Source organism: Pholis gunnellus (assembly GCF_910591455.1).
Source record: "Pholis gunnellus genome assembly, chromosome: 23".
Lineage (NCBI taxonomy): Eukaryota > Metazoa > Chordata > Actinopteri > Perciformes > Pholidae > Pholis > Pholis gunnellus.
This window is the reverse complement of record NC_136550.1, coordinates 9,330,820-9,346,852: the sequence shown is the minus strand read 5'-3', so window position 1 is coordinate 9,346,852 and position 16,033 is coordinate 9,330,820. Positions and strand designations below refer to the sequence as shown.

The 16,033-nt window shown below is 39.4% G+C and overlaps 1 protein-coding gene across 1 annotated transcript in view; it reads left to right on the top strand.

The window, feature by feature from the left end:
* Nucleotides 1-15,325, top strand: part of col25a1 (collagen type XXV alpha 1 chain) — a 142,716-nt gene extending 127,391 nt beyond the window's left edge. Inside the window, exons 20-38 of the mRNA XM_079184868.1 lie at nt 331-375; nt 629-706; nt 1,929-1,952; nt 3,207-3,251; nt 3,441-3,485; nt 3,712-3,792; nt 3,911-3,973; nt 4,063-4,113; nt 4,603-4,629; nt 5,056-5,136; nt 5,539-5,574; nt 6,118-6,171; nt 6,279-6,332; nt 6,789-6,815; nt 7,648-7,701; nt 9,246-9,332; nt 9,677-9,754; nt 11,065-11,103; nt 12,177-15,325. Of these exons, the coding sequence (XP_079040994.1) occupies nt 331-375; nt 629-706; nt 1,929-1,952; nt 3,207-3,251; nt 3,441-3,485; nt 3,712-3,792; nt 3,911-3,973; nt 4,063-4,113; nt 4,603-4,629; nt 5,056-5,136; nt 5,539-5,574; nt 6,118-6,171; nt 6,279-6,332; nt 6,789-6,815; nt 7,648-7,701; nt 9,246-9,332; nt 9,677-9,754; nt 11,065-11,103; nt 12,177-12,203 (996 nt within the window). The 3' untranslated portion in view covers nt 12,204-15,325. The remainder of the gene's footprint in view (nt 1-330; nt 376-628; nt 707-1,928; nt 1,953-3,206; nt 3,252-3,440; nt 3,486-3,711; nt 3,793-3,910; nt 3,974-4,062; nt 4,114-4,602; nt 4,630-5,055; nt 5,137-5,538; nt 5,575-6,117; nt 6,172-6,278; nt 6,333-6,788; nt 6,816-7,647; nt 7,702-9,245; nt 9,333-9,676; nt 9,755-11,064; nt 11,104-12,176) is intronic.
* Nucleotides 15,326-16,033: the final 708 nt, after the last annotated feature.

Here is a 16,033-nt window from a genome sequence, read left to right as displayed (position 1 = left end):
CGACAAAATAGTAAAAACTGTGAATATCAGACAAATACTAAGCAGATACATGCCCTTGTACCAGGTCCCCACATTGCACAAATCTGAATTAAAAAGATACTTCAATTGCATATTAAAATCTTTAAATAATGCGATGAAGACGGGGAAAGTCACATACTTATTATCATACCATGTTGTAATTCAAAATACTAAAACTTCTTACGCCACAAATAGTTATATGTGATGTATGACTCCAGAACATATTCCACGTTATTGCTTTCTGCAACGGAGAATGTACGAATAATAATATTACAGATTCTTGAATAATTTGTGTTTGTTTTCTCACATTAGGGGGAGACTGGAGATAAAGGAGAAATTGGATCTTTTGGCCCGGAGGTAAGCAATTATGTTGCCTCTATTCTTTGCTTAATTGGATGATTTCATGACTCGTGCTGAGGAACATGAAATGCTTTAATTTCCCATGACATGCAGCATCTCACGTTGATTACCAACAGGGGGCAGCAGTCTAACCTTAGCAGGTTTTACTGATATTGGTCTTCAATGCGGGAAATTCTGTTGTGTTTAAGTTGGGAGTGCAGTATGAAAGAACATGAGTTAAAATGTGTTTTTTGGTGGCAATAATGTGCAGGGCCCCCCTGGACAGAAAGGAGACCAAGGATCCACTGAAATCATTGACTACAATGGAAACATTCAGGAGGCTTTACAGGTCAGACAAGTACTTAACTAACCATATTTCTGTCATATCTGTTGCTTCAGAAAGACATACATCTGCAAGACATTGTGTCTTATGTTAAATACTTCAACCATACTGAACAGCAGAACATCGAACAAACTTAGCAAACCGCATTTAGCAAGTCGATATCAAAATGAGCAAAAATGTTATTAACCTTTCAGCTACCCCAGGAGAAGGGCTCTCTCACAGGATTCAGGATTATATACAGGTTTACAGGAAATAAGAGGGAAACAAAAGGTGTGGGTTCGGCTAAGCTTCTCGGGACAGTTAATTAAAGGAGATTGAAAATATCTGTACCCCAGATGTGTATTCGTTTTCTGTCCAGGGAGAACTCAACTCGCAAGTCCGTAGCAGTGGCTTTGCATAGGCTCAATACAGGTCTGTTTTACAAAGCAAAAGGCGAATTATACATTGAGGTGTGACCTCTTACAGGTCTGCTCTGGGCTCTCTTCGCACTACACCAAAAGGTTTCACGAACAGAGGTTTGTTAATTAACAGAAAATAGTTTCCGTCTGTACAGAGGTTACTGAGAAAAGACGGGACCGGAAGGAATACACAAAGACACGATGAACAGAATAGAAATGAAAACTTAAGAGGTGTCATTTATTCTTCTACATTCCCCCCAAAAGCTCAAGAGCCACATAGCCCAAAGCCAAGACTTTTTAACGTAGCATCTTTACAATCGATGAGATAGTTAATGGTTCTGTCTGGCGTTCATTAGTCGAACATCAACTGACAGTTGCCATTGCTGCAGTACCTAATTTACACACCTGTTCCTCAGTTGCAACTCTGATAATGATCAGGAGTAAGTTAGTTAAACAGAACTCAGCTAGAGGGTCTTACTATTCAATGAATTTCTAAGCACACAGAATTATACACTGAGTGATCAGCACATACCTGTCATCACATTAAATGAACACGAAGTGATATGACATGAAAGAATGATGACATAAAAGGAAAAGAGGATCAACTTATCAAAAAAAACATGAAACATAAATGAATTCTTAGCGAAGCGGACACTATTCAGGGTACGTGCTCTACAGATAAACAGGCTATCATCTGTTCTCTAATAAATAGGACATTCTGATGGTGTATCTGTGCCGAAATGTGCTGACACAAAGGTTTCTTTCCTGTGTGACCTCTGCAATCTTATCTCTTGCCTCCTGCCCGTAACCACTCCTTTGGCCTACTGCAGAAGATTACCACAATTACAGTAACGGTAACTAGGCTCTGTGTAATCTTTGCATTGTGTCATCTCCATAAGTGATTCGTCTCCGTCCTCGCATGGGCCACACCAAACCCCAACCCTGGTTTGCATTGCCTTGTTATTCTTGTGCCGCCTCGCCCCAGCTAGTGTTTGCTTAACAATGAATGACTTAACAGTATTCAGGCGCTGCGTTCGTGCTTCTGTGTGATTGAACCTACAGGCTGCCCGAGCTGCTGGTTGTCACCTTGAATGTTGGTAAAAGATCATTTAAAACAACCTCGTGAGTAAATATTTGAAAAGGTTTTTTCCAAAACTCACACGGTCGACTTTTTGTTCATAAGCATTCCAAGAAACATAGCAGCCATGTTTATAGCTGAGGCCAGGTTGCCAAGTAGGCAACGTATGTTGATGTAGCTGAACATTTGTTTGGGAATATGCACCAAGCATAATATTGATTGATATGATCTGATGACGACCTCCTGGGTCCTGCTTTATCACCTAATATTTAGGCCCTATCTACAATCTAGTTTGTAGACCTTCACTGTTTCAGTTTTTTTTACTTGTATATTGCATATTCCTAAATTACAATGTTCAATTCATGTGTAATTAAGCTTCCACACGGCAAATCTGGAACCAGGTAGTATTCCAGAATAGAAAAACTGTACACATGGGGTTCATCATAGCACTGATCCCTGATTTCTCTGAAACCAGTCAAGCATTCAATTTTAGCAGCCTATAAGCTAAGAAAGCTAAATATAGCTATGCATATCATTTATTTTCTCTGTAAAAACCTCATGAGTTTGAAGTATCATTTTTGCAACATTATATATTATGTTGGTTAGCAGGTTAAAAAAAATCTGCATGTTTAACATTACACATACATTATTTGGATATCTATATCTATAGATATGTTGGTGATCTTGGTATGGAATTATCAGGTTTAGTGTCACACATTCTAGCATCATTTTAGTGTTGAAGTTAGGAATGCCAAGTGTAGCCATAAGTATATAACATACATCAGATGAGTCAGTTTGTTGCCCACTCATCTGATTATGATTGTTGTTTATCTGTATGTTGTAGCTAACATGTTTTTGACTTCTGGCATGTGTCTTTCAGTTGAACGTCATTGTTCATCACTGATTGCTAACATTTTTTTGTCCTGTTTGCAAGTCATTCCATTGTTGATGGTGCGTTCCACTGATGTTTATTTCCTCAGTTGAGTAGAAATCGAATTGAAACTCCTCCTGCTTCTCTCCGTGTGTTCAGGGTCCTCCTGGACCTCCTGGGCCGATCGGACCGGCGGGTATCAAGGTGAACTCTATTTTCCGCACATTGTGCTTCTGCCTAACAAACAATTTAGAATGTTTTCCTTCCATGTGCAAAGCTCATATACAAAGCAAAATCACAGCATATCACTGTCCTGTCTAAAAGTCCAACCGGTAACATCTGCATTTTGATTTAAAATGATTTTGTTTAAAATGTCTATTTGTCCTTTCCCAGGGAGATCGTGGTATGCCCGGTCTGCCTGGACTCGATGGTGAAAGAGTGAGTTCATTCTCTATAATCATTTCTTTCCATTTTTAATTGTGTTATTGATGCGGCTATTGACTGAGGATTATCTCAGAGTAGTAAACGTATGCAGATTTCAGACCTTTTATCCATCTTAATGTGTATTTCTATATAGTATTTGCATTAACATCCACAGGGTGAGTAATTGACATACGAGAGCTCCTTTTCAGTATCTGTTTACATGTTTCCCCTTCCTGCTCAGGGCTACAAAGGATCCAAGGGAGACATGGGAATGCCTGGAGCTTCAGGAGAGAAAGGAACAACCGGTTTACTCGGCCTACCTGTAAGAATCTGCATATATAGTCTAACTATTTAATAAGATTAAGCCTGCAAAATCTTTGTTCATGGTCATGAGAATACATCAGAAACCAAACATGTCTCATTAAGCATTTGCTCCACAGGGTGTCAATGGGGTAAAAGGGGACAAGGGAGATTCAGGTCTGACTGGTCCTCAAGGTTCTTCAGTAAGTCACATTCAAGATTTTTATTTTGACTCGCCATAAACATACTCAAGTAGTTTTATAAAAGATGTTGTTCATCGCAAACTTCACAGATCGTCGGCACTCCAGGGTCACCGGGGCCCCATGGACCCCCAGGACCCATGGTGAGTGTTTCTAAAAGGTCTCATCAGTGGACGCTATGTTGTACTTATCGTTTAGGAGCAAGCTATGCTTAAACGTGCAAGTTATACAGCACATCCTCCCTTTCCATGCTAACTGCAGGTAGCTTCCAACTGTAATCTCAGACAGCAATGGCAAAAGACAAGAATATGTCTGTTTTGTTCACACTATATTAATCTTTGGAGGTGTTCAGATTCGCAATAAAAGACACAAACTAAAGCTGTCAGTGAGTAGATTGTATCTTCCAGCTGAGTGTTTGTAGACCAGTATATCAGGTTATCCTCTGTATCATTGCACAGCAGTGTTTGTTTCTGTAAAGTCACCTTTCAAAATAGAAAAAAGGAACACAGGGCTTGGCAATACCTGTCTGTGGAAAACTTCACAGTACTGCACGTGTTTTAGTTGTATAGAATATGAAATAAATATGGATTGTGAGGCCAATCACTAACTAATATGTTTTGCAATGTTTTCAGGGCCCCCATGGTTTCTCTGGACCAAAGGTAAATTTCAACAAGAAAGTTTGGTCGTGCACGACTCACATTCAGGGCATTATGACTGTAATGAAACCATGACAGGCACTATTTATTAGTTCTTCTCACTATTACCTCTCTGGTGTGAACCAAGTGTACTTGTATTACCCTCATATTAAATATGTGTACATTTGTGTATGTCCATTCAAAAGTGAAACACTTATTAACCCTAAAAAGAGCAACCTCCAGAGGAGTGTGAATCTCCATAAACAAGCCAATTGTATTTTCTGTCTCTGATGCTTGTAGAAACCACAGGAGCGAGCCGAGATTTATTTAGCTGACGCTTTTGCGAGTCCATCAACTTCGTCAAATATGACACAAGAGAGACAGGCGCAGGTGCAGAAATGTTGTCATGTTTGCCTCCTTCCCTTGTGTCCTTTGTTTGTTTTTTTTTAGGGGGAACCTGGTTTGCATGGTGTGAAGGGTATTCGAGGAGAATTGGGACACAAAGGGGATCGTGGACCATTGGGTCTCCCGGTAAGTACAGCCGTGCACCATGGGACATCTCCAACCGCCAAGCCCTGTCCATGATTCCCTTAGACATCCATAGAAATTTCTCATTTGTATTTTAGCCCTGTCTGTTTTCTTATTGTACACATTACTGCATTTGAGTGAGTTTGTGTTTGTATGCAAGTATGTGTTTGTGTGTGCGTTTGTGTGTGCGTGTGTGCGTGTGTGTGTGTGTGTGTGTGTGTGTGTGTGTATATATATGGCCCTCTCCATTTCCTGTCTTCATTTTCATTTGCCTGGTCTGACTCCCTGTAACGCACAGTGTAATTTAGTTGTTGTAAGCCCTGCCATCAACCTGTCCTAATAACAGTGTTCATCTGGTACTAATCCCGCCTTGTTCATGTCACTCATACCTCCATAACCACGCAGGGAGCCTCCGGCTTAGACGGCAAGCCCGGAATTAGGGTGAGTGTCAAGTGACCAAGAGGCTTCACCAACCAACGTCTGCCTAGTTTTCTCCCTCTCACCCTCCATACAGTCCCCCCACCACACACACTTTCCCCCAAATTTGTTACCACCATCACTCCATTTTATTGTATTTCACCGTGAAGAGAAAGTCCTATGACCATCTGTCAAATGTTTGCATCTTAGCGAGGTGTCATGAGTTGAATTAAGCCACACTGAGTTTAAAAGCGATCATACAGAACAGCAGGCATTTCAAGGCTCCCCTTTTTGTCCCGTGTTGCATTAACTCAGCATTAACACACACTCATACATTAACTGTGTCGGCAGTGTTGTAGATGTCCTTTTGAAGCCAATGCACGTGTTCTAGCAGCAGTTCTGTGTGCTGCCTGTAGGTCAAACCTGGCGGGAATATTGTGCAAATGTGGACGCTCGACATAATTTTTGCTTTCCATCTGGTGTTTGTTTTGGAAAATCAACTTTATTTTGAAATACCTGCAATAGTGCAATGATGTAAACTCAACATGACAACGCTGCTCTTTGCAGGGCATGGATGGGCCTACGGGTCCAGCCGGTCCAGCTGGGCCAAAGGGTGACATAGTAAGATTAACATTTCATTTTGAACTCATGTCTGACTACATTATGAACTTTCATGAAAGGTGTTGTTTTAGTTTCATGTGATCGCAACGCTGGTTCATTTGTATTAGGGTGAGAGAGGAGCATCCGGTGAACCAGGACCAAGGGGACCTTATGGACTTCCTGTAAGTACGATGAAGATATTATCATGTTGTTAAAGAAGCATTATCTTTATTCAGGGGTAAGTCGGCAGCAGCCATTTGAGAGCTTATGCATTTCGCTTAAAGTTAGTATCGCTTATTATATCAAAGCATTTATGTGATCTTGTATTCTGGTTGAGAAGTTCCTCTAGTCACTCGGGGTGTCAATGCAGTTCAATATTGTCTCTAATAGATTTTGGTGCTAGAAAGGACAGTCAGCTTTAAGCCATACAATAAATACCCATATATATATATATATATATATATATATATATATATATATATATATATATGAGGCACAGTTGTTTGATTTCCCACATGTATTGAGCAAGGTATGATGTGTATATTTGTGCAGGCTTTCAGTGAGAGAGTTAGATGCATGTTAGCATTTGTGAAAGTCAACTCCGTAATGATGGTGCAGCTAATGTTCTTTATTTGCAGGGAGCTGCTGGAACAGCCGGCTTGGACGTACGTATCTTTGACTTTGTCTGTTCAGTTTTCCCTGAAGGCATAGGTGACAGTGAATGCATCTTAAAGTACAGGGCTGCTTGGCAAGTACGCTTTTAAATATAGAAAAAAAAAAAAGCCTTTTTTACTATTATCAAAAACCAAGCTTTATGTGATTTGACCTCTATCGTCCAGGTGTATACTTCATATACACAGACACTCGATCCACATGCACAACTTATTATATGCAATTGCTCGGTTTATCATTTCATTTTAAACCCCATCCAACAAGTATTACATAATAGTTAAAGGTCACCTGGGAATATAATCTGTGGCTGGTTTGCACATGTTCACAATCCAACTGATTCAGTAATAGTGTGATAAAAGTTCGACAAAATGCACAAATCCTAAATAACAATATCCTAGCATTTGTCATATTATTTCATCACTTCATCATCAACATATCGTACACATGATGGTTGACTTTATGTATATTGTATGGTGCTCCAGAAGATTGTCCCTACTCAAGCATTTGAACATAGAACTTTACTGTTCAATATCGCATACTAACTAGTTAGTATAGTTAGTTGTATGACGTAAAATCAAGTATGTTGTGCGTTTTCTGTGGCTATGTTATTGCAAGTGATTCGGATGAATTGCGGCTTTTATTTTCTATACTTAAAAGCCTGCTACGCATTGTACATAATATATTCTTGTTGCACATCCCCTCCACTTTCTCTTTTCCTTTTGTTTGATCCTGATGTCTTTCCTACAGCTTTGTCAGGACAAGAACCCTCGCTCTTGTCTTTGCATAGTAAAGCCAGTGTAATTAAGTAGAGCTGAACTTTTACAGGGGTTGCAGGGCTTAAGGGGAGAGAAAGGCGACGATGGGGAAAGAGGAGAAAAGGTAGATGTAGATAGGATAATATGGCTTGACAAACCCTTAACATAATGGCATATGAGGACTGATGTCAATGGACAGTGACAGGCGCTACAGAGGTATTTAACTTTTTATGATACGTTTAGTTTTCTCCTAATCTGTAATTCACAGATCAGAGCGTAATGGTAGTTGGAAGGAATAGAGTGGTTGACAGGAATTTTTAATTAAAATGTATAAAATTATGTATATTTATGCCTTTTAATGAAGTAATTGGATAACAACTCCATACTATAAAACGTATTTCCTTTGCATAAAATATCATCCCCAGTTCTCTCAAACCTTTGTTCTCCACTTTTGAATGATTTGTCATCTCATTTCTCAAAATCACAAGTCAAATCTCATTCTGAGGCATCAAAGGAAAAGTGACTTCAACATGATAGACCACGCAAGTCCATTGACAGCAGCCTCTTAAGATTCACATTTGTTTTTTATTTCTGTTGTTTTCATGCATGAACATACTTAAAACACGTCACTTCCATGAGCACTTGAGCCTGTTGATAACCTCTCCCTTGTTTGTGTGTACAGTAGTTTACTGTATATTTGTCAGTGCTTAATCTGTACGTTTCCACAATTACTGACACTTCTAATGTGTTTCCTAGTTGTTTGATGTGTTTGAGAAGCTGTATACCATTCCTAATAATAGATAACCACGATTTGCATTTTGGCGTTCTCGCGTCTCTGTGGATCTCTGTATTTTCCAACCACTTTCCAAACACAAAATAGATCCCAGCGCTGCTTCTGTTCCATTTGTTGTTTAACACCCGGAACAGAATCGGTGCTGGGATCTATTTTGTGTTTGGAAAGTGGACGCCAAATATTGTCAATTCTGAATTTTAAAGGTTATGGATGACAGAATTTGAATGACAATCAAGGAACATGCAATAAACAGGTTGTGAGTTGTTAAGTAAGTATTTTAAAACACAACACGGTGTCGTGCGATTTACAGAAAATTCATACCATTAAAAGTAAAATCACGCACCAACAATTGCACATCTCATCTCATGAGGGCTGAAATGTACCTGTGATATTACCTCTGTGAAATGATAATTTCAACTTTCCAACATGTGATGTCCTCTTTGTTATTCTGTATTTTGTTATTCCCTCATGCATGTTCTGAATGAACAAAGAAAACTAACTCTAACCCAAACTTGGAGGGATACAGTTTAAACTTGTCCAGTGTGTAGTGGATTTAATTCTGTCCTCCTGGAGGTTTTTTTCCCTGCTTCTCTTTCTCATCCTTCCTGCCCTTGACACCCCTTTTTGGCGATCAGCTCTGTTTTTTTACTACTTCCTATTGTAATGTTCCCCTTTTTCGTCCTCTTCCTGCCCTAAGGAATGCTTTTGGAATACCCATTACTGTCTGGTATCCCCTAACGTTGACCATGTGTCTTTCTCCTTTGTGAGCCATGGACTCCCTTTATAATCACACCCCTTCTAATATCAGTGCTGTCCCAAATGTAAAGAAAAATTAAAAAAATGATGCTAACTTGACCAAAACATTGTATCCACAGGGGGAGAAGGGAAAGAAGGGCAAAAAAGGGCCTAAGGGCGAGAAAGGAGAACAGGGTGCCCCTGGATTAGATGCACCCTGCCCATTGGTATGTCCCAAGCTGGAAATCGCCTGCCCAGCCGTGTAGAACAGTCGTCCCCAAACAAGGATGAGCGCCCTGTGGCTAAACAGATACCCAGCGTTCCACCAGACCATAGCAACCTGAAACACTGAGTCCATTACTCTCTTGTAACTCTTGCAATTCAGACACAAAAACATGGCATTAAATGCTGAAAAACATCAAATTGGGCTGGATTGTGGTATCAGCAAGCTCACAGGGCAGCTCCTCCCTCGTCCCGTCCCCCCGTTGTGTCCGTCGTAGTGGACGGATGCAGGGGTTAAGGGTCATGCACCTCTCTCCCAGTAACACTCCTAGGTCATCTTTGCAAACAGGGTTTCCGGGGATTTAAGGGTGAAAAGGGGGAACCAGGTCAGCCAGGTCTGGACGGGCTGGATGCCCCGTGCCAATTGGTACAGTATTTCTCTTTTTCCTCCACCTGTTACCCATGCATGCCGCTCACCTTCAGTGAAGCAAAACCACGCATGACTTCAGAGCTTGACAGGCATGAACACACCTTATTTGAATCACAACTACATTTTCCATCTATTGTTAAAAAGCGAAAAAACATGCACCAACATTTACCTTAATATACTAACTTTTTGACCGCAAGCAGCCTCTTTTAGATAATACACACCATTACTAGTGAAATACACAAAATAAACTTATTATTATTGATATAATTGATACTTAAATCTATCCTTCTAACTGAATCCTTCCATTCCCTTGATTAAAACTGGAACAAAAAAATCCTGTTTCCTTCCTGCTGATTCCCTTCATGGACTAGTTACCTTTTAACCTGATGCTAACACAGATTCCTTTACTAGTCCCCATGGACCACTCTTCTACTCCCCCTTTCCCCTTCCTGTAGTTGTACCAATTGGGCCAGACCATGACGACAAGGGGGCCAGAAAATGACAACAAGGGAACAACAATAGATTAAACTGATTATTGCTCCAGACCTATTCAAGATGACCACATTTTTAAAAAAATGTCATGCTTTTTATGATGCTTTGTGTTTCTGAAACAATGATGTGTAATGCATGGAAGTTCTTACATTATGGGTGCAACTATTAGTGGTTAAAGTATACTAACTCATTTTAAAAGGCCATAGTGATTGTGTACTGTGTGTAGACGAGGGAATGAGGTATAGTGGGTAAGAAAGCATCTCATATCACAAATGTCATCTCATTAAATTACATCTACACCAGCTGCAAAAACTTTATTTTAAGATAAATCCCCTGATTTTGTCATATTGTCCTCAAATCCAGCTCGTTGTGGTTTTGCAACTCAACTGTGGGGCAACTATAACAAAATCAGAGGGCAGAATCACCAACGTATAGATGTGCATGAGCTATATTTTGCTGTGTGTTACGCGCATGAATAAGAATACACCTTTGCAGTTATGTATTTTTTTTATATTTCATATGATTTTATCACAACGCTCAGAGAAAATGTGTTATCTGCGCTAATGATTAAGACGACACACAGACAAACAGCGTCACATTGACTGTTTTGTAGCTCCAGCATGGTACAGTATTACTGTAGGTTAAGATCCTGTTACGTAAAGATCCTACGAAGAAGTTCATTTCAGTTTGCTTGCGGTATCTTCCACGTGTGATTTGAGCTTATTGTTTGGATGCTTCTGTTAACAGCAAACCTCCCATTCCTCTTTCAGTCCTCATGGGTTTTTTTTTCCCTCCCTGCTCCTTTCTCTAAACAGGGCCCAGATGGATTACCAATGCCTGGATGCTGGCAGAAGGTAAGACTACATTTGAGTAATATGACACATTTCAGTTGGTTACCGACACATTTACGGAGTGAACAACATATAAGGCTACAGTTGCAGTAAAAACAAACCTTTTGTTGATGGAAAAGGTTTGGAGAAGGTTACTCTTTCCTGTTAAATTCTCCTCATATTTTGTTCACTCTGTAATTTTTTTTCATGTAGGTTTTGGCTTCTCTATGTTTGCATGGGTTTTCTGTGAAATACGTCGTAACAACGTTTGACTGTTTGTGTGAAAGATCTCGCTGTGTCAAACCAGCTTGTACAACTCAGTCATGAAACAATGTGAAAACATGTCCATCTTCATGTCGTTCTCTCTCCTGTGTTTTTTCTTGCAGTGATCACTCTAACCCGAAACGCATGGAGTTTGTAAATAATGCTTCTTTTATGGTATTTATAGTTTTTTTAATGGAAAAAAAAAATGTGTAAAAGAAAAGAAGTCTATGTGTACAATGAAACAAAAAGAGAATAACCGTCCCGCGTCTCACGCGCTAAGCTGCTTCTACTCACATCACCGTGTGGAAAAAAAAAAAAAAAAAAAAAGACATGTGTGTCCGCTTTCTCACATCCACATCGTGGTGGAGTTCACATCCTTGGCTGGCGGCAGAACTTGTCTCTGTAGCCTTTGCATGGCTCAGACTGGAGCTTCACGGCCCGGCCAGATTCACCAAGGGTGAAAGGAGACGAGGAAGGAGGAGGAGAATGAAGTGGAGGAGGAAGGGATGGATCTGGACTGGCTCTCTAACACCAAATGCTAGGTGTTCTGTGTTGTTTGGTCTCAACAAGCTCACCGCCCATTCATGCAGCACCATTTTCTAAAAGACAAAAAAAAAAAAAAAAATAACTGTGCCAAACAGAACATTGCAACCCTGACCCTGCAAAAGCATGAGTAGTACTGAAACTATATTTATATGTATTGTACATACATGTCACTGTTTTGTGGTTGCATCACGGCTTCTGCAGAGAAGAACAACAACACTAACATATAAAAAAAAAACAACCCCAAAGCTCTAAATTAGTAAATTCTGCTTTCCTTTAATCTTCCCAAGGGAGTCACGCCATGGCTGGTAGCCTGAAAATCCCCAGAAAGTAAAGCTGTTGGTTATTGTTGCTTTATTGTGGTGATGCCTGCAGAGAGGGTACGATATCAGCAGGTCTTCACTGTTGCACTCATGTGGCTGAGCATCACCATCTTCATCGGTGTTGGGCCTCCCACACCCACGTGTCTCCGGACAAGAGGGGAGAACTTAGCAGGCTCGCTGCACTGTTGGGAAAACAAATCAGGCTCACGTGGATTTGAGATTGGACAGGCCTGCCATGGACCCTCTCGGGGGCCCGGGAATGGATTCTGCAGGAGAGTCGCTGAGAGTCTCATCGATCTCCATGGAGATCAGCCGGAGCGTCTGCCTCAGCAAACAGGCGGCTTCACGATCTACTGAGAGCGTGAACAGAATGCAATCATGTATATTTCTTTGTTTTCTCTTTGCTCTCATTCTTTAACGTGGTTTGTGTTTTGTGTATGATAGCCTTTGGTGCCTCAAGCTTTTATTCATTCCTTTATCAGAAATGTACAACTTTATATCATATTTTCAATTATTGGAATGGTGTTTATTTCAGGCGGGTAAGCTAAGTTTGGTTTTTAAAAAAAAAAAAGGGAAAAAAAGTGAGTTGTTAGAGTATTGAAAGGACACACGTCGCGCACTGTTTTTCATTTGAATAATTTGTACACAATGTTGAAATAGCATTACAGCTTCACCTGAGCGTGCAGTAGGAAGACTGCGTCCATCTCAACTGCCTCTGATCTCACTCATGGTTTTGAAGAAGCTCATATTGTTTGCTCGAAACACATCCGGCATTGTAACAAATACGCTACTTGTTCATTCTGGACTTGTTGTATGGAATGATAGTTGTACAGTGTTGTCAGTTCACTGCATGTACACAATTTATTACTTATGGATTTCTTAAATATTGAAAACCAGTATTGATTGGAGCAAGTGTTAAAGAAAACGTTGACCATTGCTTCAGCGTTGGGGTTCATTTAGCTCGAACTAAGCAACAATCGGAGTAAGCTGAACATACCGTTGCTGGTATTTTATAAGGCAGATCATGTTGAACAGAACTATTTCAGTTGCGTTGCGCTGCTCTTTTACACCTCGTGTATTGTCTTAAAAACATATGGAAAACATGTATCACAGTGCAAGAAAAGCTAAATTTGACAGTTAATTGGTCAACTGCCATTAATACACCGCAGTCTAACTGGTGGGCATTTATGTCACATTCCATATCAGATGGAGCAAGAAATGCAGCAATAGGTTTATTTGTCAACATCCATCTTTTCATATTTCTTCATTTCAAACTGCCTTCTGACATAGTAGGTGCTATGCAAGGTGATACTCGCTGTATTTATTTTCTTCAACATTAGAAATATGCATGAATGAGTTACTGTCAGGGCAGATGTCAAACACCAACATTTTGTTGTGATGTAGCAGCAACCACGGGTGGATTCAAGAGGATTTCTTCCCACATGGTTTCTGTTTGATTGTACAGTTCAGCTCATCGTTCTAAAGATTGGATGCACATCCGTATAGATTATAATGGTGCTATCTGATAGCAGGTCAACAACCGCTCAGTTGATGCGCTCTACCAGTGGCAAGAACTACACAACAGGTTTCTTTATTGTTGTTGGGGTTTCATGTATGTAACACGTTTTTTTTTCTGTGCATACATTTGTGTATTTGTCTCAATATTTTACTTGCAGGTAATTATTTATTTTTGTATAACTTCCTAAATGAAGGCATTTTAGTTCTAAACAGCATTCCTTTCAGTTGTTTTGGCTTTTGGTGTCAGTTTGCGCTGTGTCTCTCTTGACATTATGAAGAATTTTGGATCAACCTAAGGCGTCACGTAATAGTTTTGCAAATGGACCGGTGTGAAGGAAGTTGGTCATTTACAAAGAAAACAGCAGACCAGTGTGTATTCACTGTGCATTTACTTCAGATGATAGGCCTTACAGTGGTTTGTCCATTTTATTTAATTTTGTGTGTCAAAAAGCTCACTATGACAACAAAGTACTGATGGCCTGAGTGTTGACAGGCCCAGCCAATGCACCGGCGCAGAGTTCAATACCACAGCTTTTTCTCACGCTTCCTCTTTTCTCTCTCTTTGCATTGAATGTAGTTTGATATATGTATAGTGGATTATTAATGTACTGTTAAACTGTGTGCTCATTTGACAACAAGTGCAATTTATACTTTGGTTAATGTGTGTAGCAACAAATGCAGCTGAACTATCACATCATTGTGATTTCTAATAGCTCCATTTGTTCAGTCGTGCTACCCTGTATACCACTATACCTGGTTTATTAACCAGAAGACAAAGAAACAAATGTAAACATGGACCTTTCATTAAATCTCAATTTTTGATTGGTTTAAATATTTCCTCAAATATTTCCTCAAATTCTGTCTCCTCACTCGTGTTTCAAAATGTTACTTCCATTACTTAATATCTACTAGATTTTTGCAATGTGTTTATTTTTTTTAATAATCTGTTTTGATTTCCAGCCTTTTGTTACAGTGTTTGTTCTCACAAATTGCTGTACCTTTAGCATGTGCAGCTAATTTTCTATTGATTTTTTTTTTTATTTGATTTGTTTTTGTTTGTTTGATTGTTGTCTTTCCTTGTTAACTATTAAAATTGAGTTTATTCTGCTAATCGCAGATGTGCCAAAATATGACACATTTATTTCCATATCAGTATTAGCAGAGCCTGAGGAGGGGCTCTAAAATGACTCCCTGAAAGCCACATATATGTGTGTGTGTGTGTGCGTGTGTGTGTGTTGCACAATGCTCTGAGTCAAGTCTTCCTCTGAAGAAAAAGTAGCATACACCCATAGGCCACTGTTGACTCATCAAAACCTCTTAGATTGTTTTAGGATAACTCTAAAAGATAATTTTCAGAAACTCTGACAGATTTGTACCCTCCAATACACCGCAGCCTTACTCAAATAAGTGTTTTGCCACATACTCTCCAAAAGAAAATGCAGTGTGCAGGAGCAAAGTAACTAAGCAAATTTCACCCTGTGGCTTTTTGTTCAAACTGCAATTTTTTGGTTGTGGCATTTGTTCACTTTGTGTTCTTTGTTTGTATTACTCATTTTTTTTACCCACTTGATTGACATTTCTTTAAAGACCCTGGTGTTCACACGCTACTATATTTCAAGATGACATTTCATATGACTGTATACTGTTGGAGCCAAATAAACAGTCTTTCAGTTACATCAAACAATAGACTTGCTTTTATGTTAATCCTTACTATCCCTGTGTCTTGGTTCAATCACTATTATTATTGTGACGTTCTCTATATGAGTAATTTTCCGTTAATAACCAGAAAATGTATTGTATTGCACATACGACACATACTATGAAGGAAATGTATGCACCTTTATCGATGCTACAACACCTGTCAGTGTTATATTATAATTTTATGTTATTGGATTATTATTATAATGTAGAGGCTGGTTTTGATAATGGAGCTGGTCGATGTGGAGCTCATTTGAACGATTTATAATTTGTAATGATAATTTGTTGTTAAAATATAATTCTTGTAAAGTAAGCCGTAAATCAATGTTGTGAGGTAAAAAAAAAAGTACAATATGTCCCACTAAATTGTAGAGTGGGCGTATACATTGGAAGAAAATGGAAACACTAAAAGTACAGCTGCTTCAACAAAAAAAACGTACTGTACTTGTTACATCCCACCAGTGTACAGCTGATTCATTTGATCAATTAAGTGGTGTAAAACGTGCAATATCTGCTTCTGAAATGTAGTTAAGTATAAAGTCGAATAAAATGGAAACATAAAAGTATACACGAGGCCTTTACTCTTTTTCTTTTCAACCAGCTGTGGA